At 61.4% G+C, this 21,525-nt stretch overlaps 2 protein-coding genes across 3 annotated transcripts; one reads left to right on the top strand and one right to left on the bottom strand.

Annotated features, from left to right (window-relative positions):
• The first annotated feature begins 52 nt into the window (after positions 1-52).
• Positions 53-9,247, top strand: MUS81 (MUS81 structure-specific endonuclease subunit). Its single transcript, XM_005305474.5, is given in 17 exon segments — positions 53-340; positions 743-872; positions 1,369-1,514; positions 1,830-1,841; positions 1,843-1,917; positions 2,097-2,177; positions 2,467-2,555; positions 5,043-5,201; positions 5,559-5,693; positions 5,904-6,031; positions 6,362-6,474; positions 6,598-6,714; positions 7,041-7,136; positions 7,785-7,907; positions 8,121-8,224; positions 8,440-8,523; positions 8,872-9,247. Coding segments are annotated over 17 exon segments (1,794 nt in total). The 5' UTR covers positions 53-205; the 3' UTR covers positions 8,939-9,247.
• A 447-nt stretch (positions 9,248-9,694) lies between these two features.
• On the bottom strand, positions 9,695-21,206 carry EFEMP2 (EGF containing fibulin extracellular matrix protein 2). 2 transcript variants are annotated; one of them, XM_005305473.4, is made up of 12 exons: positions 21,047-21,206; positions 17,853-17,940; positions 16,930-16,978; positions 15,992-16,228; positions 15,397-15,519; positions 15,171-15,287; positions 14,860-14,979; positions 14,217-14,336; positions 13,426-13,552; positions 12,133-12,328; positions 10,790-10,964; positions 9,695-9,975 (listed from the first exon to the last, which is right to left on the bottom strand). In XM_005305473.4, the coding sequence occupies exons 2-11, from the start codon at positions 17,934-17,936 to the stop codon at positions 10,803-10,805; spliced, it is 1,335 nt and encodes a 444-aa protein (XP_005305530.2). In that variant the 5' UTR covers positions 17,937-17,940; positions 21,047-21,206; the 3' UTR covers positions 9,695-9,975; positions 10,790-10,802. The 2 variants fall into 2 exon arrangements, with proteins under 2 accessions (XP_005305530.2, XP_042705693.2); XM_042849759.2 differs by lacking the exon at positions 17,853-17,940 and having other exon boundaries at positions 21,047-21,179.
• Between the last annotated feature and the right edge of the window lie 319 nt (positions 21,207-21,525).

Here is a 21,525-nt window from a genome sequence, read left to right as displayed (position 1 = left end):
GGGGAGGGGGCAGAGCCAGGACCCCCCCGTGTCCCCAGCCGGGGACAGCAGAAGAGACACCCCCGGTCAGCCCCCGCATCCCCACTCTGGGGCTGGATCGGAGCCAGCGCCCCTAGAGGGGAAAGGCCCCGTGTCCCATTGTCTCCTCTGTCTGGCCCCAGGGGCGCTGCGCCTGCCCCGGCTGCAGCAGGTGGCACCTGCGGAGATGGCGGCCCCCCGGCGGCTGGGGCGGAAGAAGCCGGTGCCCGCCTGCCCTAATCCCCTCTTCGTGCAGTGGCTGACAGAGTGGAGGGATGAGGCCGCTGAGAAGGGCAAGAAGACCCAGTTCGTGTATCAGAGGGTGAGCTCGCCCGCCAAGATCCCAGGAGTCCTGGTTCCCAGCCCCCTGCTCTGACCACTACACTGCGCTCCCCTCCCGAGCTGGCACTAGAACCCAGGAGTCCTGGTTCCCAGCCTCCCTGCTCTGACCACTACACTGCTCTCCGCTCCCGAGCTGGGACTAGAACCCAGGAGTCCTGGTTCCCAGCCTCCCTGCTCTGACCACTACACTGCGCTCCCCTCCCGAGCTGGGACTAGAACCCAGGAGTCCTGGTTCCCAGCCCCCTGATCTAACCCACTACACCCCACTCCCCTGCTAGAGCTTTGATAGAGCCCCAGAGTCCTGGTTCCTGTAGCTAGGACCACATTGGGAGGGGGTGGGGTTGGCTGGAGGCTCCCCGTGTCAGTGTTTCCTCCCTCTCAGGCCCTACGGTCCCTTCGGAGGTACCCGCTGCCTCTGCGCAGCGGGCGTGAGGCCGCGATTCTGCAGCATTTTGGGGACTGGATCTGCCACAGGCTGGACGAGCGGCTGGAGAGGCACCGTGCTGAGCAGGGTAGGTGGAGAGCACCAGGGATGGGGTGTCAGGACTGAAGGGGTCCCCCAGGATGGCATGGTGTGAGGAGAAGGCTGAAGGAGGCTAAGTGGCGGGGTTGGCAGCCACACAAGGGCATAAGTGCACTGGGGTGCACAGGCCTTCTGAGTAGTTGGGTCTACTATGTTTAGGGATCCTTAGCAACTATGGTAGATTTAAAATCAAATGGCAGTGCTTTGTTATTGTAGTAGGGTCTCTCCTAGGGCGTGGGAGGGTATTGTCTCCCCCTCCCTCCCATCAGGCCCCTCCTTGAGTCTAGCAAGTGAGAGGCTGCTCCCAGTATGGAGCCCCCCGTACCCCCAGGCCCTGTCCCAGTTGGAGGGTCAGGCTGGCTGAGGGAGGCAGGGAATGGGAGACAGGGCCTGTCCTCTCTAGGGGGCCCTGGGCCTGGATTGGAGATTGTGCAGGGGAACTGGCTGGTGGGGGAGCTCCTATCTTATTTCTATTTGAATCCTAGGTGCAGATGCCCCCCTTGAAGCCAAGGGAGGGGCCAGCCCCTCCATGGGGGGACAGGAAAGTGATCCCCCCAGCACAGAGCACCGCTCCCCCAACAACCCCTCTGCCTCACAGACCTTACTTGGGGATCTGGAGCCTCGCCCCACGGTGAGAGCACGGCCTCTGGCAGAAGGGCTGGAAGCCAGGACTCCTGGGTTCTATTCCCTGGCTCTGGGAAGAGAATGGGGTCTAGTGGTTAGAGAAGGGGGTTTGTGGAGTCAGGACTCCTGGGTTCTATCTCTGACTCTCTAACACGCTAGGTAAGTCCCTTTGCCTCTCTGTGCCTCATTGCCCCTCTGGGGTGGAGTGGGTTTATGTGAAAGACACTGGGTTGCAGGGACAGGTTGGGACTTGGGGGGAACGTCAGAGGCAGCGAGGGGATCAGAGCTGGGGGAATCCGCTGATTGTCACTTCTCTTTCCAGAGGAAGCCCCGTCCCCCCCCGGGGGTACATCCCAGCCTCACGCTCCGGGGGCTACGCTGTGCTGCTAGCCCTCTATAAGGACAGCACGGTAAGCCTGGAATCCTGGGTTCCATGCCCAGCTCTGGGAGGGGAGTGGTGTCTAATGGTTAGAACAGTTGGCTGGGAGCCAGGACTCCTGGATTCTATTCTTTGCTCTGCAAGTGGTGTTTGGAGCCTGGCCTCCTATGTTCTGTCCCCAGTGCTGACTCCTCCTGCTCCCCCTTACAGAGCCCACACAGCCGGGGGTTCCTGACGAAGTCTGAGCTGCAGCGGGCGGCTCAGCCGCTGTGTGACAAATCCTTCACCCTGGTGAGTGAGAGCTGTCTCGGAGAATCCCCTGGCCTGCCAGCCCCCTTCAGTCCGGGCACCATCAAACACTCATCATGAGGTTCTGGAGTTGATGGGTTCTGGAGATGGCTTAAGGAGCCATCACTACTGACGCAGGGATCTGAGCCCATCACCTCGCCCCCCCCCCCCCGTCAAGTTTCCCTACCCCCTCTGCTTCCCCCAGCCTTGCCCTCCTCCCTTGCTCGAAGCTCTGCTGGTGCTCAGGCAGGTCCCACCCAGCAGAGTCACATGGGGTATCTGTGTCTTGCAGGGTGACCCTGGAAATAGGTACACGGCTTGGGCATCAGTGGGCACCTTGATCCGCAAAGAGCTGGTGCTGAAAACCAATGTCCCGGCCAGGTAGGGGGTGCTGTGCTGCAGGGGATGTGATTCAGGGCTCACTGGGGCATCGTGGTATGAGGGGGTGCTGGGCTTCGGAGCGGGTGTCATGTTGCAAGGAATGGGAGGGCTCAGCAGGGAGTAGTATGCTGTTGGGAGTTATTGTGAATATGCCCCGGCCTTTACACAGTCTCCTGGTAGTAACCCCAGCTCCCACAGCCCCACACCTTCCCCAAGGGCTGCTGGGCAGCCTTAGTGACTTACTGTGGGTCTCTGCTGGGCTTGCTGCAAAGATCAAAACTCCTGCAGCAACTTTTCCTTCCAAGAGAGCGACGCCAGGATCTGCGGTGAGGCCGGGTAGCCCGGCTAGGCCGAAGGAGCATTGATTAGTCACCAGGGATCCAGTGTCACGGGGTCCTCAGGCTGGCCTGGGAAAGCCGCACTTAGATAGAGTCCATGTTGGTAGCAGCAGCGGCTTTGCCACACCCTGGTTCTCTGCATTCCATCTTCACTCTGTTCTATGGGCAGCCTGTCTGTTCACAGCAGCAACCTTCAAACCAGCCCCTTGACAGCTTGTTCCTTTGTTCTGGCTGGGGAGTTTCTTTCAGGGCCCAGAACGCCCTTTGACGCTGGGCCATCCAGAGTGCTTTGGCTGGCTTGCCCTTCGATACAGCTCAGTGCTGGGAGCAGCTCGGGAGCTAATTGGGATACACATCTCCAGTAATACCCTGCCATCCCAGTGAAGGAGTAGGCCTGTTTCTTGGTTTTTGGGAGCAGGCCAATCCTTAACAGCCTCCACCTTTGCAGAGTCTGGCCTTCTGCAGCTGCTCCCCACCTTGTGTCCAGATAAGCCACCTCAGCCATCCCCACTCTACACTTTAAGGGGGTCAGGTACCCCCCTAACCTAGGCTACATGTGGCTACAAATATCATCAACATATGCCTAGGCCAAGTCCTCCATTCCCTTCAGTAACTGAGCTACCAGATGCTGAAAGGCGGTAGGTGCCCCTTTAGGCCAGAGGGTAAAACCAGGAAATCCTAGAGCCCCATTGAGGCCAGTCGCCCTTGGTGAGCTCCATGCTGCTGAGGTAACATGCATCCCCACTTGTCTAGAATCTCTTCCATTGAAGGCATGGGCTAAGCATCAGACACTGTGATTGCACGACACTTTCCCTAATCCACAGAGAGACCATCGCCCCCTGCTGCTTAGATGCTAGCACCACAGCTGTGGCCCAGGCACTGTTGGGCAGCTGAATCCCCCCAGGGCCAGCATGTCAGATATTTTCTTTTCCAGGTCATGGGCATTTTCCCCTTGACTGAAAGGAGAGCATCTAGTGGGAGGGTTGGCCCCCATCTCCATCTGGTGGACAGGTAGGCTGGTGCACCCCAGTCTGCTGGAGGATACCTGCTTGGAACATCACAGCCTCCCCACCAAGCTTGCAGCTTATTCTGCACTGGGATGAGTGCCATAACCTGGTCCCCTAGTCCATGTTACTGGGCACACACTCACCGCCCACCAGCCTGCAGGGAGGGGAATCCAGCCTCTGGGTCCCTGGGTGTTTAAGCCTCCCAGAGCCTGAGTCCAGGCCCTGCTCCTGTTTTGATCCCTTGTCACACTAAGGGTACAGCTCCTGTGAGCCTAGATCCTGGGTGCAGCGCTGATCATTCAGACAGCCCCCGTCTTGAGGTGTGAGCTTTTCGGGTCCAGCTCAACTCTCGCAGGAGCCCCGTGGCAGCTGTGAAGCAGATCTCTCACCCGGACCCCGCCCCAAGACTCACCTGCTGCTCTTGTACCTCATCACACAGAGCAGAGAGCTCAGATCCTGCAGACCCGACCTCCTGCCTGCAGCGCCTGCCGCTAGCTCCCCTTCCCTGGGGAGGCCTCCACTCAGCTGGGCTTAGGCAGGGCCCCTGCCTCAAGGCTTCTCCCTTGGCTTGAGCTGCTGAAAATGGCCCAAACCTCCCAAGAGCTCAGCTCCTCCCCTTTATAACCGTGCAGCCTCCTCTGACAGGTGACTCCCTCTCAGCCACACCAGGTGAGCCCAGCCCCTCGACCTCGCTGCCCAGGCCTCCTCCCCCCGCTACCCAGCTCTCCTGGGGGGGCCAGTCTGTTGTCTAGGGTGAGTCGATTGCTGTGGCCGAGCACCTCTCGTCACCGTCGCTCTGTATTACCCCTTTGCCCCCGGCCTTCGGACTCTCCGCCCACTGTGGGGGCGAACAGGGCATTGTGCAGGTGAAAGGCTGCACCTCAAAGGGAGCGTCCCACGTGGTAAGGAGCCAGGCAGCCAGTTCCTGCCCCCACTCAGAGTGCTTAGATTGTACCCACACCTTCCCCAGATCCTCACAGATGCTCAATAGGGGCGGGGCAGGTGGGGTGGGGGGGCTCAGTAGGGGATGTTGTGTTGCCTGGAGGTTTGCTAGGGGAGAGGGGCAGGAGACTCGGGAGGTGCCAGGCTGCAGGGACAGCAGAGGGGACTCAGTGGGTACCGATGCCCTTTGCTCCCCGCAGGTACTCTCTGACACCGCAGGGGCTGGCGCTAGCCCAGAGGCTTGTGGCTGCAGAGCAGGCCCTGATTTCAGAGGGTCAAGCCCCAGAATCCAAGACACCCCAGGGCACAGAGCCCACGCATTCTGCTGGGGAGGAGAAACTGCGCCCGGAGCCCCAGTTGTGAGTGCCAGCTGCTGACAGCCTGTGAGAGCCGGGGGGCGGGGCTGGGAGCTGGGACCCCTGAGTTCTGCAGCACTGCGGGGGAGTGGGGTCTAGCACGTTGGAGCAGGGGTGGTGGGAGTCAGGACTGCGGGGGGGGGGGGGGGAGAGTGGGGACATTCATTGTGGTGTCTCTAGACCCAGCCAAAGGCAGTGTTAACCCTTTCTTTGCTGACCGCTGTGGCAGAAGCTCCCAGCTTTCCCAAGTCCAGTGCTCGGGGTGGGGGTGGGGGGTGGCTGGGTCAGGACTTCCCCACCTTTCCTGGCCCCTCTCCATGGCTGTGTTCTCACTGTGCTGTCTGCCCCACTTTGCTGCAGGCTCGACGGCACCCTGGGACCCCAGGAGGCGGCAGCGGGTGGCTCTGGAGGGCAGAGGCCCCCTGACCCTGAATTTGTGCTGAGACCTGGCCAGTTTGACATCATCCTGTGTGTGGATTTTATCGAGACCATGGGGTGCGTTGGGGGGGCCTGAGCTTCTGGCCGGGGGGGTTGGGGGAGAGGGTTATGCGGCATCCCAAGCAGGGAGGTTTATTGTGGGGGGGTCCCAGGCAGGTTGGGCTCTGGGGGCTGAGGTGGGGAGGTCACTCAGGGTGTCCTGGAGGGTTGGCTGGCATCGCAAGGGCTCCTGAGCAGGCCCCAGTCCCACCCCATCTCTCCCCGCAGTGGCCCAGCAGCCCGGAAGCAGGATCTGCTGGCCGAGCTGCGCCGGAACGCCGTGCCCTTCGACATTCGCAAGCTGCATGTGGGGGACTTCGTGTGGGTCGCCCGTGAGAGGGTCCACCCCCGCCCAGGTAGGAGCCCCCAGGCTAGCGGGGAGGGAGGGAGGGCTCCTCGAATGTGACTGGCGCTGCCTGAGCCCATGGCTCTGAAGGGTGGCTCCGCCTCACACATCTCAGTGGGGCACTACCCTAGCCCCGTGCATGCAGATACACCCTGGCCCCAGGGTAGGAGTACTGGGGGGGGTGTCCCTGGCTGCCACTCCAAGTGTGTGTGTGTGTGGGGGGGAACTATGCCACGGGCAGGGCTGAGCCTCACGGCATCAAGATTGCCTCATTCTGGCCATGCATGGATGGTGGGGGGGCGGGGGTTCTGTTCTCTTCCTAAGCCCCATCTTGCCTCAGGGCAGCTGCACCTGCCCCCAGCACGGGAGCTGGCCCTGGACTACGTGGTGGAGCGGAAGCGAATGGCTGACCTGTGTGGGAGCATCATCGATGGGCGCTTCCATGAGCAGAAGGTGCGGGGGGAGTGGGGTGTCTGGGGGATCGAGGAGGGGATCTGGGGGCTGTCTGGATGGAGTCATGGGGTGGGAACCAGGGTGGGCCTCCCTCCCACGCTAACCCCCCACTCCACCCCCCAGTTCCGTCTGCATCGCTGTGGGCTGTGCCACCCCATCTACCTGCTGGAGGAATCAGGATTGACCCAGCACCTGAGCCTGCCCGAGAGCACCCTGCAGCAGGCAGCCACCAGCACTCAGGTATGGGAACCCCTGCCCAGCCCCCTGGTACAGCAGCCCCCCAGCAGGGCACTCCCCCCACATACAAGTACAGCTCCTGAGCCTCCCACAGAGCACCTGGCATCAGGCAACCACCAGCATCCAGCTATGGACTCCCCAACCCAGCACTTGGATGCAGGGGCCCTTCTGTGTCCGCTCCCCCTCCCAATGGCACAGGTTTAAGGCCAGAAAATTTCCGAACCTCAAGGAGGCTGTGAACTCAGGTGCCCTGTCTCCCCCGCCCTCCCAGGCCCGCTCTAGGCTCTCCATGCCCCCCACTCCCTAATGCTCTCTTCCCCCACACCCAGGTAGTGGATGGCTTCTTCGTCAAACGCACCCGTGACCTGCGGGAATCGGCTGCGTATCTGACCATCATGACACGTCATCTGAACAGCCTGTATGGGGTGAGCAGGGGGCTGTGGGTCAGGAGTGAGGGGTGGCAGCAGAGCTTGTGGGGGGGAGCTAAGCCCAGGGCTGGGATTGAGGGACGTCGGCGGAGCTGGAGGGAGGGGGAGCCCAGAGCTGGGTTAGCAGGGGCTGTGGGTCGGGACTTAGGGGCGGTGGCAGAGCTGGGGGATGGGGAGCCGGGAGCCCAGAGCTGGGTTAACAAGGGGCTGTGGGTCGGGAATGAGGGGCGCTGGCAGAGCTGGAGGGAGAGGGAGCCCAGAGCTGGGTTAGCAGGGGGCTGTGGGTCGGGAATGAGGGGCGCTGGCAGAGCTGGAGGGAGAGGGAGCCCAGAGCTGGGTTAGCAGGGGGCTTTGGGTCGGGAATGAGGGGCGCTGGCAGAGCTGGAGGGAGAGGGAGCCCAGAGCTGGGTTAGCAGGGGGCTGTGGGTCGGGAATGAGGGGCGCTGGCAGAGCTGGAGGGAGAGGGAGCTCAGGGCTTGGTTAGCAGGGGGCTGTGGGTCAGGACTGAGGGGCGGTGGCAGAGCTCGGGGTTGGGGAGCCGGGAGCCCAGAGCTGGGTTAGCAGGGGGTTGTGGGTCAGGATTGAGGGGCGCCAGCAGGGATGTTGGTTGGATTTATGAGGTGCCCCTTTCCTTTTTCTCCCCAGAACAAGACCCTGGTGAGCTGCACCAAAGAAGAGGCTCAGGGCCGCTGCCCCCTGCAGCCCAACAGCGACTCCTGCACCCTAATGACCTTCCAGGAGTTCAATGAGGGAGCTGTCAAGAACAAGGTGAGACTGGGCAGAGTGGCCATGACCCTATTTCCAGCCCCGGGACAGGGAATGGGACACTGGCTGTGATCCGGGGCAGGGGACTGTCTGGCTCCAGGAGCTGGGATGGCTCTGTCCCTTCCCAGGATTCTACCCTAGGGCTGGATTACTGGAGTACACCTTGGCAGCTCCCCCGGCTCTGACCCTGGCCCCCATTTCTCTCTGCCTCCCTAGGCCCAGACTGTGCGCGAGGTGTTCGCTCGGCAGCTCATGCAGATCAGTGGAGTGAGTGGGGAGAAAGCAGCCGCCATTTTGGAGAGATACAGCACACCGGCCAGGTACAGGCCCCACCTGCCTGGGTTCTGGCCCCAGCTCTGAGTGGGGTTTGGTAGGAGAGCAGTGGAAGGGCTGGGAGCCAGGACTCCTGGGTTCCTTTCCTATTGACTGAATGCCTGTCTTGTTCCATGCCTCACTTTCCTCTACTCTACAAAGCTTGGGGGTTGGGAGCCCCTGAGTCCCTGCCCCCACTCACTGTCTGTCTCCACCCCATCAGCCTGCTGGCCGCCTACTCCGCCTGCCCAGACCCTGAGAGCCGGGACAAGCTGCTGAGCACCGTCAAGTGTGGCAAACTGCAGAGGTGAGAGTGAGCATCGTGCGGCCCCTCAGGCCTGACCCACGCCCCCCTGCTAGCCTGGTACTGGGCTCCCCCTTACCACAGCTCTGCCGGTGCCCCTCAGGCCAGCCGATTCATTCACTCCAGGGATCTGTAAAATCTCCCTCGGGCTTCAAAAGCTTCTTTAGGATTTTTGAATTATTTCCAGGCTTTGGGGCTATTTTAGTCCCTGGGGTCTAGAGGTGGGCAGGGAGCCAGGACTCCTGGGGTCTCTGTGCCTCAGTTTGTGGCTGATGGTCAGAAGCTGGGGCCTCCTGCTGTGCCCCTCCCCTGGCCCTAACACCCCCTTCCCCATTGTGCTTCCTCCCCCAGGAACCTGGGCCCTGCCCTGAGCAGGACGCTCTCCCAGCTGTACTGCAGCCCTGGCCCCCTCTCCTGAGCAGGGGGATCTCATCTGTCCTGCTGCCAGGGACCCCAGGCTTCACACTGGGCCTAGTGCCCCAGCTGGGGACTGCAGGGGCACCGTAGCCCTTCGACAGGGGGAGCCAGCACCCGTCTCCAGGGGCAGAGCGGTCGGGTGGGGACTCTGCCTCTGTGGGGTGTACGCCCAGGGGGCATGGTGGCCCTATGGGGAGAGAGGCTTCTGGGTGTGTGTGTGTAAGGACTGTCGGGGGCTTTCGGCCCCAGGCTTTGTTTTAATGAATCTTTGTATTTTCCTTGTTCCAATAAATTTGATGGCTCCTTTGTTCCTACTGGGATTTTCCTTCGCCCTGGGGGTGGGGGGAGAGTCAGGGCCATGTGGGGGGATCCCACTGTGAGGGGCCTCAGATGCCAGGATTCACCCCCCATCGCATGGGAAGGGGAGCTAATGGGCAGGAATGGACACCCAACTCAGTTTTATCTTGTCCCAGAGCTGAGCTTCTGGTCCTGGCTGCGGAGGGAGCGTGCCCCCTACTAAGCATATGCCCCCCTCCCTCGCTCCACCCTGGGAGGGGATAGTTCCCCCTATTGAAGGGCTTCTGGCCAATGTTCAAGCACAGCTGCCTGTTCTTCACATGGCCAATTATTTTTTCACACTCACACAATTGTGCCTAGTGCTGCCCGGGCCCAGACCCGCCCCCACCTTCCCCAATCGGCTCTGGTGCTGGTGGCAGAACCAGAACCCCCAACTCAACCTGCTTTGCCTTACTCTGGGTTTGGTCTTGGTGCTTTTACTGAAATTTTCCTTTTTTCAAACCAAAAAGTGGAACAGTCGGCCAAAATCCCACCTCCGGTCTGAGCAGGAGCCCAGCTCGGGGGCCTCCAGCCAGGGAGGGGCAGAGCCCGGGGGCAGGCTCGAGGGATGGGAGATTTGGGCCCAGCTGCATGTCAGTTTCCAGTGTGGCAGCTGGGGTCCCGTACCCCACTGATGTCTCTCCAGAGCCGGCGAGCCGAAGCTGGGTCCAGCTGCACTGTCCCCTTGGGACCAGTGCCAACCTGCAGGGGCAGAAAACAGCAACAGTGGGGCTGGGATCCTGCTTTTTGCTGCTTCAGCCCCTAGGGAGAGGAGGAGGCAGGTGTGTTACACACACACACCCCTCCTCCCCCCTGTTCCATGGTCTGCCCAGGATGGCTCCACCTGCTCTGGGATTCCTTGCTTTTACAGCCAGACAGGACATTCTGATCTCAGCCCACAACACAGCTGGGTGAGACAATCTGCCCCCCTGCCCAGTTGTACACTTCCCAGAGCAGCTGGTACAGGCCAGGACCCTGGGGCAAATGGCTCTCAGCTCAGCTCCTTTCCCATGTGCTGGAGCATGTCCCCACAGCAAACCCAGCACGCAGCCCATGTCTGGTGCTCAAGCTTGAGGGATACAGCCCGGCTGCATTGGAAGCCCCTGAGCAGTAGAGTTTCTCCCCGGTCTCCCCCCGCCCAGGTAAGTTGTTCCCACAGCAAATCCCCTCTCCCTGATAAACACCCACCCCTCAGTTCCAGGCTGAGTGTCTGGCATTGGCTTTGATTGGCCTTTGTCTGCGGGACAGAGAGACCAGGATCTAGCCCCCTCAAGACTCTCTCTGGGAGAAACTTGCCCGACAGGGCTCCCTGACTCTTAGGGTTTCCAGCTGGGGATTGTTCTCCTGGCTTCTCAGAGCGGACATGCCCCAGAGCTGGGTGAAATCTTTCTTGGTCTGGGAGGGTCTGAAGGGGCAGGGAGCAGAGATAATGGGGCTCTCCCATTTAGGGAGCCCCCCATCGCTAATCAGGGACCCCCCCACTCATCCCCACCCCCACAAACTGGCCCTGTCTTACCCAGGCTGGGGCACTAGAAAGAATAGGCTCCCACAAAGATGGTGAGGCGCAGCACCGAGCTGGAGCGGTAGCTCATGAGTGAGTTCATAGTCACCATCTCCAGGTCCAGCACGTATTCCCGGGGCCCGGTGACAGGCCGGGCCAGAACCAGCATCGCGCTGATGTTATTGATTTGCTGCCAAGAGAGCAGATGAGTTAGCGCAAACCTCTAGGGGGCACTGGCTCCCATCTGGCCCCAGTTGGGGGTGGTGGGGAAGGGGACGTGGGGCCTTTCCCCTCCAGGGGGCGCTGACCCAACCAAATCATTTCAGTGCAACTAAAGCGGTGCCCACTTTGTTGCTGACCCAAGTCAAGGTGTGGCCCCAGTGAGAGAGCAGCAGAGGAAGCTGTTGCCAGCTGTAGGGGGCTCCAGTGACATCCCAAAGGGGCCTGGTTTTCTGCTGATCTTATTTCCTGATCCGACCCACCCCCCCAAGCACAGGGGTTCAGCCCCGGGGTGCCTAGCCCTTGCCCTGACATTGTGGAGCTGATCAGCCACAGCTCCTGCTTTCCTGTCACAGCAGAACAAGGCCAGATTTTTTAAAAAGGTGTTTAGGCCCCTTGAAATCAAGAGCATTAGGCATCTAAATACTGTTTAAAACCTGCCCTGCCCCGCGGCTCTAGCCCTGCCCCTCACTAGCGCCAGCCAGTAGAGTGGCTCCAGTGCATGCGGGCTGGAGGGAATCCCCTCTGGGAAAGAGGGCTCAGGGCAGTCACTTCCTGCTGTTTTGATTCACCCTGTGTCTCTGCCCTCCCCACTTCACCCCCTCTGCCTCCAGCTCAGACTTCTCCCCTTCTGCTGGTCTCCTCCAGCCCCCTACTACCCCCACTAATAACTAGGGGGGCATCCATAGCTTCTGTTGCCCAAGCACATCACCTCCTCCCGGCGCGCCTGGCATCCCTCCACCCCCTCTAGTTCAGGGATTCCCTGTAACCCCCCCACCCCTCATTCCAGGAGCTCTGTCTGTTCCCCCTTACTCCCCTCTCCCCCACGAAACAGCTGCTGCTTCTTTGGTTGGCTGGGTTAGACTAATGCAGGAAGTCCTGCCTTCAGGGAAGCACCTACTGGCTGGTGCTATGAGCAATTCAGAGTGTCCCGCCCTCAAGGAGGAGATCAGGCCTACTGTCTGGGTTCCTGGATAAGCGGGGCATGCCCATTGCCTGGCACTATGAGCAACCCAGAAAGTCCTGGTAGCAGCCCCCCGCCCCTCCATTGGTAATTTGGTTAAAAGAGGAAGTCCCGCCTTCTGCAGTGGTCTGTCCTGTCAAGAGCCCCCCCCTCCTGCTCTCCTCCCCCCACTCACCCGGATGTAGAACTCCCCCTGCTCGTTGCCAGAGCGGATCTGGAAGGCATTGTAGGCTCCGGGGTAGACGCTGGTGGCCTGGATCTGGAAGACGTCGGAAGGGACGGTCCGGTCAGCTGTGATGCTCATGTAACGGTGCACGATGGATGAGGGCTGCTCCCGGCACAGAGGGTTTGTGGTAGGGCACAGACAGCGGCTACGAGGGAGGGACAAAGTTACTGTGTGGCAGGACATTTGGGATATATCCCTGGGTCTCTCACTGACTTTCCGACTGCTTAGAATGGGGTATTTCGGTAGGGTTGCCAACTTTCTAATGCACAAAACCGAACACCCTAGCCCCACCCCTTCCAAGGCTCCGCCCCTACTCACTACATTCCCCCCCTCCCTCAGTGGCTCGCTCTCACTCACTTTCGCTGGGGCAGAGGCTTGGGGTGCAGGAGGGGGGTGAGGGCTCCAGCTGGGGGTGGGGCTGGGGAATGAGGGGTTTGGGGTGCAGGAGGAGGCTCCAGGCTGGGTGGTGGGGCCGAGGGATTCGCAGTGTGGGAGGGGGCTGCGGGCTCTGGGGTGGAGCCAGGGATGAGGGCTTTGGGTGCAGAGGGTGGCTCTGGGTTTGTGGGGGGCTCAGGACTGGGGCAGGAGGTTGGGGCGCAGGCTTACCTTGGGCGGCTCCCAATCAGCGGTGCAGCGGGGCTAAGGCAGGCTGCCTGCCTGTCCTGACACCACGTTGTGTGCACCCCAGAAGCGGCCAGCAGGTCTGGCGCTAGTAGGCAGGGGGGCAGGAGGCACTGCCCAGCCAATGGGAGTGCAGAGTCGGGGCAGGGGCAGCGGCAGCGCACGGAACCCCCTGACCCCCCTGCCTAGGAGTCGGACCTGCTGGCTGCTTCCGGGGCGCAGCGCGGTGCCAGGATAGGTAGGGAGTAGCCTGCATTAGATCTGCAGCACCCCCGACTGGACCTTTAATGGCCTGGCGCCGCCAGGGTCCCTTTTTGACCAGGTGTTGCGGTTGAAAACCCGATACTTGGTTGCCCTATATTTCGGCAGAACACTCATCCCTCAGCTGCTGGAAAATGTGGCATTACTAAGCACAGCACTGGGGCCAGTACTGTGTGCAAGGGGAGAGCGCCCCCTACTGAGCCTCCTGACCCTGCAGCACAGCACCTCCTAGTGCCACATTGGGGTTAGCATTGACTACAATGCAAGCCTGGTGGTTCCTTATGAGTTTCCATCCAGGGACAACCCTGCTTAGCTAAGGGAAACCGCCCAGTCCCCAGCCAGCACACCACATAGACTCACTTGTCAGACACCTGCACGTAGGGCTCCAGGCAGCGGTTCTTCTCCACGCAGCGATAGCCCCCGTGGAAATTGATGCAGCTCTGGGCCTCGGTGCATTGGTGGGCGCCCGTCTCACACTCGTTAATGTCTGCGGTGGGGAGAGACTGGGGTAACTGGAGTCGGACCCCAATCGAGATTGGGACTCCCATTGTGCCAGGTGCTGCACAGACCCCAACACAATCAGGGGCCCCCACTGAGCCGGCCACCACACAGGACAACCTCCAGGTCAAGATCAAGGCTCCTGCTGTGCCAGGCACTGCACAGACACACAGTGACAATCTCTGCCCCAAAGAGCCCTCAGTCTGAATAGACATGGGGCAAGAGGGGAAACTGAGGCACCAGGCGAGGAAGGAACTTTTCCAAGGTGAGTAGCAGAGCCTGGAATAGAACCCAGGAATCCTGAGTCCCTGCCCATTCGTAGTCAGTAGGCCCCCTACCACTGGAGGCAGGATGCTCTGGGGCACCAACAGGGATCTGTTCAGATCTTGGCCTCTCTCCTGGGATGACTGGCTCAGAGAAGGGGGAAACCCCAGAATGCATTTCACACAGCTCTGCTGTGGCCCTCAATCCCAATCTACAGCCCCCTGCTATGACAAGCCACCTCCTTTCAATGGCTCTTGCAGGGGTTCTGGGATTTCTTTAGGGTAGCAGGGGGCTGCTCAGGGCTGGGGCCAGCTGGGGTGGGTGGAGTGTCCTGGGGAGAAAGTAGCTCTGTGGTGGAAGCCCCTCCCAGCACTGGGAAGCATTGGTACCTTGGCAGAGGCGGGTGCCCAGGAGCTGGTAGCCCTGGGGGCAGTCGCAGGAGAATCTCCCTGGCTCATTGATGCACTGGAACTGGCACAGGTAGCTGGAGTAGCTGCACTCATCAATATCTGGTGGGGGGAAGCAAGGTGTGAACGGCCCGGGCTCCCTTCACCTCCTAGTCTATCCCTGACCCCGCTCCAGGAACCACAGGATCTGTCTGTGCCCATCAGCCTCACTAGAGAGTCCCCCTTACCACCCCTCGTAGCCAATCGGTGGGAAAAGAGCAGGGGAGGAGCTAAGAAGGTCCTCAAGGCAAGTGAATGGGCAAGTGGGCGGGGCAAAGCAGAGGGGAGGGGCTAAAGGGAATATGGGGAGGGAACATGGGAGGAGCAAGAACTGGAGACAAGAAGGGAGGAATTGCCAGCAGAGAAGGGATAAGGGAAATGGGAAAGGTTAAAATTTTGGAGGAACTGAAACAGGAGTGAGATAAAAGGGTGGTAGCTGATATACAACAACATGGGGCTAGAAAGGGGAGGAGCTAAAGGCATGGAAGGGGCTACAGCTATGGGAGGAGCTAGACCTGGGGCATGCTAAAAGCAGGGGAAGGCTAGGACTGGGGGCTGGGCTAGGAGCAGGGGCCAGCTCACCTACCATTGCAGGTGAAGCCATCGCGGTCGAGCTCATAGCCCTGGTTGCAGCGACAGATGAAGGTGCCGTAGGTGTTGAAACAGCGCTGCCCACATGGTGCCCCCATCTCACACTCATTCACATCTACAAGGAAAGCGCAGTGTGAGATCCCAACATGCCCAGCACCAGGAGGCAACTGCTTCTGGGGTGGGGCATGGTGGTGTATAACAGCGTTCAAACATTCACCAGGTGATGCAAATGGGAACAACAGGAATAGAACCCAGGAGTCCTGGTTCCCAGCCCCCATTGTCCCTCTGGCAGGGCGGGTCCCTTACCCACGCAGGAGCGGTTGTTGCTGGCCAGTTGGAAGCCTGGCTCACACTGGCAGGAGAAGGAGCCTGGGGAGTTGACGCAGCGATGCTGGCAGTACCGGTACCGGCACTCGTCGATGTCTGCCACACGGGAGAGAAGGGGTTAAACTCACGTCCTCTGCCCCAGCCCTGCTGAACCCCTGCGCTGCTCCCTGCAGCACGGCACCCCCAGTGGCCGGTGCTGACTCACCCACGCACTCGGAGCCAATCTTGCGGTAGCCATCGGGGCACTTGCAGTGGAAGGCACCGGCCGTGTTGATGCACTCCTGGCTGGGCTGGCAGTCATGCAGCTCGTACTCACACTCGTCCACGTCTGCAGGGGGCAGCACCGGGACATGCGGGGTTAGCTGGGGCAGACACCCCCCCAAGCCGGGGGTGCCAGGGATCAGGCCCCAGGGGTGTCCTGGACAGGAGTTATCTGCCCCATAGAATCATCAGCTTCTGCCTGGGGGGGAAGCAGCTCCCTAACCCCCAGTGATACCAATCACCTCCTTCCCAGTGTGCCTTGTGCCCCCCCCCATGCACCCGAGGCTGTTCCCCCTACCTGTCCTCCCCACTATTCCCTCCTCCCCCCAGCTGTGCCCCCACCTGTCTTTCCCCAGCCATTTCCCCCATCCCTGCCCCAGCCATGCCCCCGCCTGTCCTCCCCACCGTACTCCCTCTCCCAGCCATGCCCCCTGCCCGTCCTCCCCACCGTGCCCCCTCGCTTAGCCATGCCCCCTGCCCGTCCTAACCACCATGCCCCCTCACCCCTCTTCCCCCTCAACTGCTCCCTGTGTACTCACCCAGGCAGGAGCCCTGCCCATCAGGCTCATAGCCCTGGGGGCAGGCATTGTGACGGGAGGCGGTGAGTGAGGGTCGGGGAGGCCGGGGCCGAGGGGCACTGGGGGGCGCAGAGTTCTCCGAGTGCACATCATTGATGACGGAGGCTGAGCGTGGCAGGCACAGGTACCCGCCATAGTGATTGATGCATTTCATCTCCCCCTTGCAGGCCTCGGGGATGGTCTCACACTCGTTAACATCTGGGGACAGGCCCAGGGTCAGAACGCAGGAGTCCAAGCTCTTCCTCCCAAGGGCTCACTACAGCCTGCTCCCCTCCCAGCCCTGGGATAGAACCCAGGAGTCCTGGCTCTCAGCCCCCCACCTTCAACCACTCCTAGGGTTACCATACGTCCGGATTTTCCCGGACATGTCCGGCTTTTGGGGGCTCAAATCCCCGTCCGGGGGGAAATCCCCAAAAGCCGGGCATGTCCGGGAAAATCGGGAGGTCAGCCGGGCCCGCGGGGAGCCGGGGGAGCCGGGCCGGCGGGGAGCCGGGCCGGCGGGGAGCCGGGTCGGCCGGGCCCGCGGGGAGCCGGGCCGGCGGGGAGCCGGTCAGCTGGGCCGGTGGGGAGCTGGGGGGTGCGCCGGGCCGCCGGGGGCCGGCAGTGCTGGGCGGGCCGGGGGTGGTCGGCCGGGGCCGGCACCCCAGGGCCCGAGCCGACCCAGGCTGGAAACGCCGGGGGGCCAGCCTGGGCCTTGCCTCCTCCCCCCACGCCCCCCTTACCTGCTTCAGGCTTCCCGCGAATCAAATATTCGCGGGAAGCAGGGGAGGGGGCGGAGACTTTGGGGAGGGGGCGGGGTTGGGCGGGGCTGGGGGCGGGGCCGGGGGCCGTGGAGTGTCCTCCATTTGGAGGCACAAAATATGGTAACCCTAACCACTCCCCACAGTCCCGCCTCATACCTTTGCAGTGCTGTGTGTCCGAGTCCCACTGGTATCCATCTGTGCATTCCTAGGGGTAAGAGAGGGAGACGGTTACAGTCGGGGGACCACAGGGAGTGGGAAACACCCCTGCACCCCCCAATATAGGAGTGAAGAAATCAAAGGCTGAACCAACTTTCCCCCTATGAACCAACAGGATCCCATTGCTCTTGAAAGCATTAATGGGCCCTGCAGGGTCAGGAGAGGAACCCAGGTGTCCGAGGCCAGCTCAGGGCAAGCAGGCAGCTACGGGAAAACTGATCGGGCCCTGCAAAGACACCACCTGGGCATAGGGCAGCAGGGATAGACGGACACAGAGCAGGTCTTATCCTCTCCAGCAGGGGGCAGCATGCACACGCACACAACACTCTCCATAGATTTAATATGGTAACACACTGATTGAATTTATCTCCCAGATCAGAGAAATCATAATGGTGGGGAGGGGAAGAGAGGAAGGCGAGGGGGCACAAAGCATCTCTGGTGGGGAGAGAAATTGGGGGGAGGGGGTGTTGCAGGAAGCCTCTGAAATAGGAGGGATGGGGAGCCCTGGCACCCAGGGGGCGAGGAATAGAGGGATGCAAGGAGCCCTGGTGGATACGATGACTCGTTTGAGAGAAGCTACAAAGGGAGCAACCGCTAGTTAATCCAACAGCGTTACTGTCTCAGTTTGCGAGCGGTGGGGCTGTGCAGCCCAGTTTGTTATTCCAGGGTCTCTCAGGGACACTAAGGATGGGACCCCCTCCAATACACTGGAGTTTTGCTGAGGGACCCCTGCATATACAGTCCCCGTGCCCCACCCCAGAGGCAGCTGCATCTCAGCACAGGGCCAGGGACCCTGTATAAACAGCCCCCGCGCTCCACCCCAGAGGGCATGTGCAGGGTGGGTGGTGCTGGCACATTCTTACCGTGTAGGTATCAGGTTCCTCCAGCTCCTGTGCAAGTGCCGTGCCCACCAGCACTGCCAGCAGCAGGCAGGAGACGGGCCACATGGTCCTGCCAGGGGTAAGGCAGGGGTTAGTGTCACCCGCCCACAGTCCTGCCAGTGCCCCTCAGACTGGACCAACAACCCCCAGACAGGTAATCAGAGACCCCTCTCAATTGGATCTGACCAATGGCCTGGTATCCCCACTATGTGTCATTGCCTCTGTACTGCTGAGAATGAAGGCAAGTCCCCTTGGGCCTTGGGGACAGGGATCCTGTCCCTGCAGCTGCCATGGGGCTGAGCGCACCCAACAGTGCCCTGAAAACATATGGAACATGGATCCCCCTCCCTGAAAACTGAGGCTTCCCCCGCCGTCCCCAGTCTCCCAACGCCCAGTGGATTCAAAGCCAAAGAGTTTGGTGGGGACACTTTGGCTCAGAGCATCCAGACTACCCCCATTCCTGTCCCCACTTGAAGTCCATCTAGCCCCATTTGGAGAGTGATGAAGGAGGAGTGGGGACCAACCCTGAATGGCAGCCCCTCCCCATACATTGTATCTTGCCCTTCCCACTGGGCCTCCCCCCACACCCCAATGGCAGAGATCCTTGGAGTTCTGGATCCCTTGGAGCAGTGGTCCCCAACCTTTTTCGTCTGGCTCCCGCCAGATGATGAGCCACGGAGAACCGTGGCGACGGACGAGCATCCGCCGAAATGCCACCGACAAGCGGCGTCATCCAGAGGCGTCGCTGCCGAAATGCCACCGAAATTTGGCAGCATTTCAGCGGATGCTCGTCCACCGGCCAGTATGCGGGCGCATTTAGATGCCATGGCGCCCGCGGGCACCGCATTGGGGACCCCTGCTTTGGAGGTTTCATAGCTGGGTTCAAAGTGAGGGCACGTCACAAGTTGGAGGGACTCAGCATTGAGTCCCCATTATAATCCAGCCAAACAGGCATTGCCAGACTAGGCCTCAATGACTGGGATGGCAGGGGGACCACAGGTCTGGAATGAGGGGGGCATCAGCTGGCAGTGCAGGGGGGGGGGAAGGGAGCCCAGGGCTGGGAGGGCAGGGGACTATGGGTCTGGATTCAGGGGCACTATCCAACAGAGGCTAAGGGAGTCTATCAACTCCTCTCCTGAGGCAGGAGCTCTGGTCAAGTCCAGGCTAATTATAGCCTCTCCCTGGCTATGAATAGACACCCACCCACCTCCCAGATCTTCTGGAACCCAAAGCCCCACAGCCAACCCAATCTGTGGGAGGAGGGGACCCCAGAGCAGCCATCAGCAAATCAGAGCTGTGGGGAGCCGGGACATCCCAAGGCTGGGCAGGAACATTATAGCGTGGTGGGGGACAGGGTATTGGTGTTAGCGGTGGGATCAGGGGGAGGGGGCATACTTAGGGGATTGAGGGGAGCAAAGTGGTACACAGCAGAAAGTATGTGTGGATGGTTCCAATGCACAGCCTGGCAGGAGCCTTCTCACTGACCCAGCAGTGTTAATATTTATGTCTGGCCGGGTCTATAATTAGCCTCCGGGGCCTGGAGCCCTGTGGCCTCTCCCAGCCAGCCAGAGCACATGTAAGGGAACATGGGTGTGCCCTAGAGAAGTGTACAAAATGACACCTCCCCCACCCACAGCCGCTCTAGACTCTGCTCTCCGGCTGTTGCCCCAAGGCCTGGTATTGCAGGGAAGGGAGGGGGCAGACTGGAGGTGCCCTGCTGGGCTCTTCCTACTCTCCTCTCCCTTACCCCAAAACTCTGTCCTGCTACTAGAAGAAGGTGGGTGAGAGAAGAGCCCTGCCTGTCTCCTACACAAGCTCTGATTGGCTGCTCCTCCCCAGGAGGCGGAGCATTGGGGAGGACAGCCAATCAGAGAGGGATCCCCCAAAAGGCAGGATCTCCTGAGACTTCTCTCCAGAGGGGCTTTTCTGGGAGAGCTGGACACAGGTGGTGGACTGGGGATCAGAGAGAGACCCTGACAGCAAGGAAGGCAGGCTGTGGGGGATGGACTGGGAGGGATCCCAGCAGTGGGGGAAGCAGGCAGTGTAGGGAGTGCAGGCTGTGGGGGATCCCAGCCATGCGGGGGGGCAGGAGGTGAGCAGTGTAGGGAGCGCAGGCTGGGATCCCAGCAGTAGAGGAGATGGACTGGGAGGGATCCCAGCAGTGGGGGAGGTGGGGTGTGTGGAGAACATGATATGGGGGAAGGGGAATTGGGGAAGGATCCCAGCTGTGGGAGGCAGATGGTGTGGGGAGTGCAGGGTGGGGGAGGGATCCTGACAGCAGGATCCCTGGCAGGGAGCGAGGTGGGCACCATGGGGAATGTAGGCCAGGGCACAGATCAGAGAGGGATCCCAGCCATGGGGGAGGCAGGCAGTATGGGGATCACAGAGCAGGGAAGGGATCATGGCAGCAAAGGAGGTGAGGGCCACGGGGAAATTTAGGCTGAGGCAGGGATCAGACAGGCAAGGGAAACAGGAGTCGTTGGGAGTGCTGGCTGGGGGTGGGGGGGAGAATTGGTGGAAAATCTCATCAGTGGGGAGACAGGCGGTGTGGGGAGCAGGGGCTGGGGGAGGGGAATTGGGGAAGGATCCCAGCAGTGGGGAGGTGGGTGGTGGGGGAGGTTGGGGGGAGGGGAATTGGGGAAGGATCCTAACAGTGGAAGGGCAAATGGTGTGGGGAGCATAAGGGGGGAAGGGATCAGGGAAGGAGGGGGGGGAATCAGGCAGCATAGGGTTCGGCCAGGTGGGGGACAGGCAGTTAGGGGGTGAGGCGGAGGAAGGGGGGCAATCTAAACTTTGGTCCAGCCAAAAATCTTAATTCCCCCCCCCCAATCTCTGAGCTGGCTCCGTTAGGGGTACTCTCTCCCCTCACCTTTGGGGTCAGTGGGTCACAAATGGCTTATCTGGGCCTTAGGGAGGGGTCTGACCTGGCGGGGTCCCTCTGACCCTGCACCGATCCCAGCACGTCCGGTTAGGATCCCCCCCAATCGCGGTGCTGGTGCCACGGATACAAAGGGGGATTCCAGGAGTTTGGGGCGCAGGGCGGCCCTGGGTGTTTTCCTGCTTTTAAAGATAACGCCACCCGGGATCCCCACCCCCGCAGGGCTCGACCCATACACGGCCCGGTCCGCTCCGGGGGATCCCCGCACTGACCCCTGCACGGCTCCGGCCCCACTTACCGTCCGGGATCGGCCCCCCGCCCCCGTGCTCAGGCCGGGGGGGTCCGGTCTGCGCCCCCCGGGCAGGACGGTCTGGCCCGATCCCCCACGGCCGGGCGGGCGCACACGGAGCGGGCGCTGGCGGCCGAGGCTCTCTGGGAGAGACGCGCTGGCTCCCCCCGGCCCCCCTGCCCCGAATTCCTGGCCCCGAGCCAGCGGGACCCGCCCCGCACCTGGATCCACTTACAGCCGGCGCCGCGCGCCCCGGGCCGGCCAGCTGCGAGACCGCGCCCCCTGCAGCCCCTGCGCCCCCCCATCACCTCCACCCCCGCCCTTATGCAGCCTCTGCCCCAGCCCCCCACCGCTCCAGCCCATCACCTCCACCCCTATGCGGCCCCTGCCCCAGCTCCCCACCGCTTTGCCCCATCACCTCCTGCTCCAGCCACACCCCATCATCTCCTGCCCCAGCCCCCCATCACTCCACCCCTGCCCCCTGCAGC

Source organism: Chrysemys picta, chromosome 7 (assembly GCF_011386835.1).
Source record: "Chrysemys picta bellii isolate R12L10 chromosome 7, ASM1138683v2, whole genome shotgun sequence".
NCBI lineage: Eukaryota > Metazoa > Chordata > Testudines > Emydidae > Chrysemys > Chrysemys picta.
Note: the sequence above shows the minus strand (reverse complement) of the source record. Positions and strands in the feature narration are given on the sequence as shown.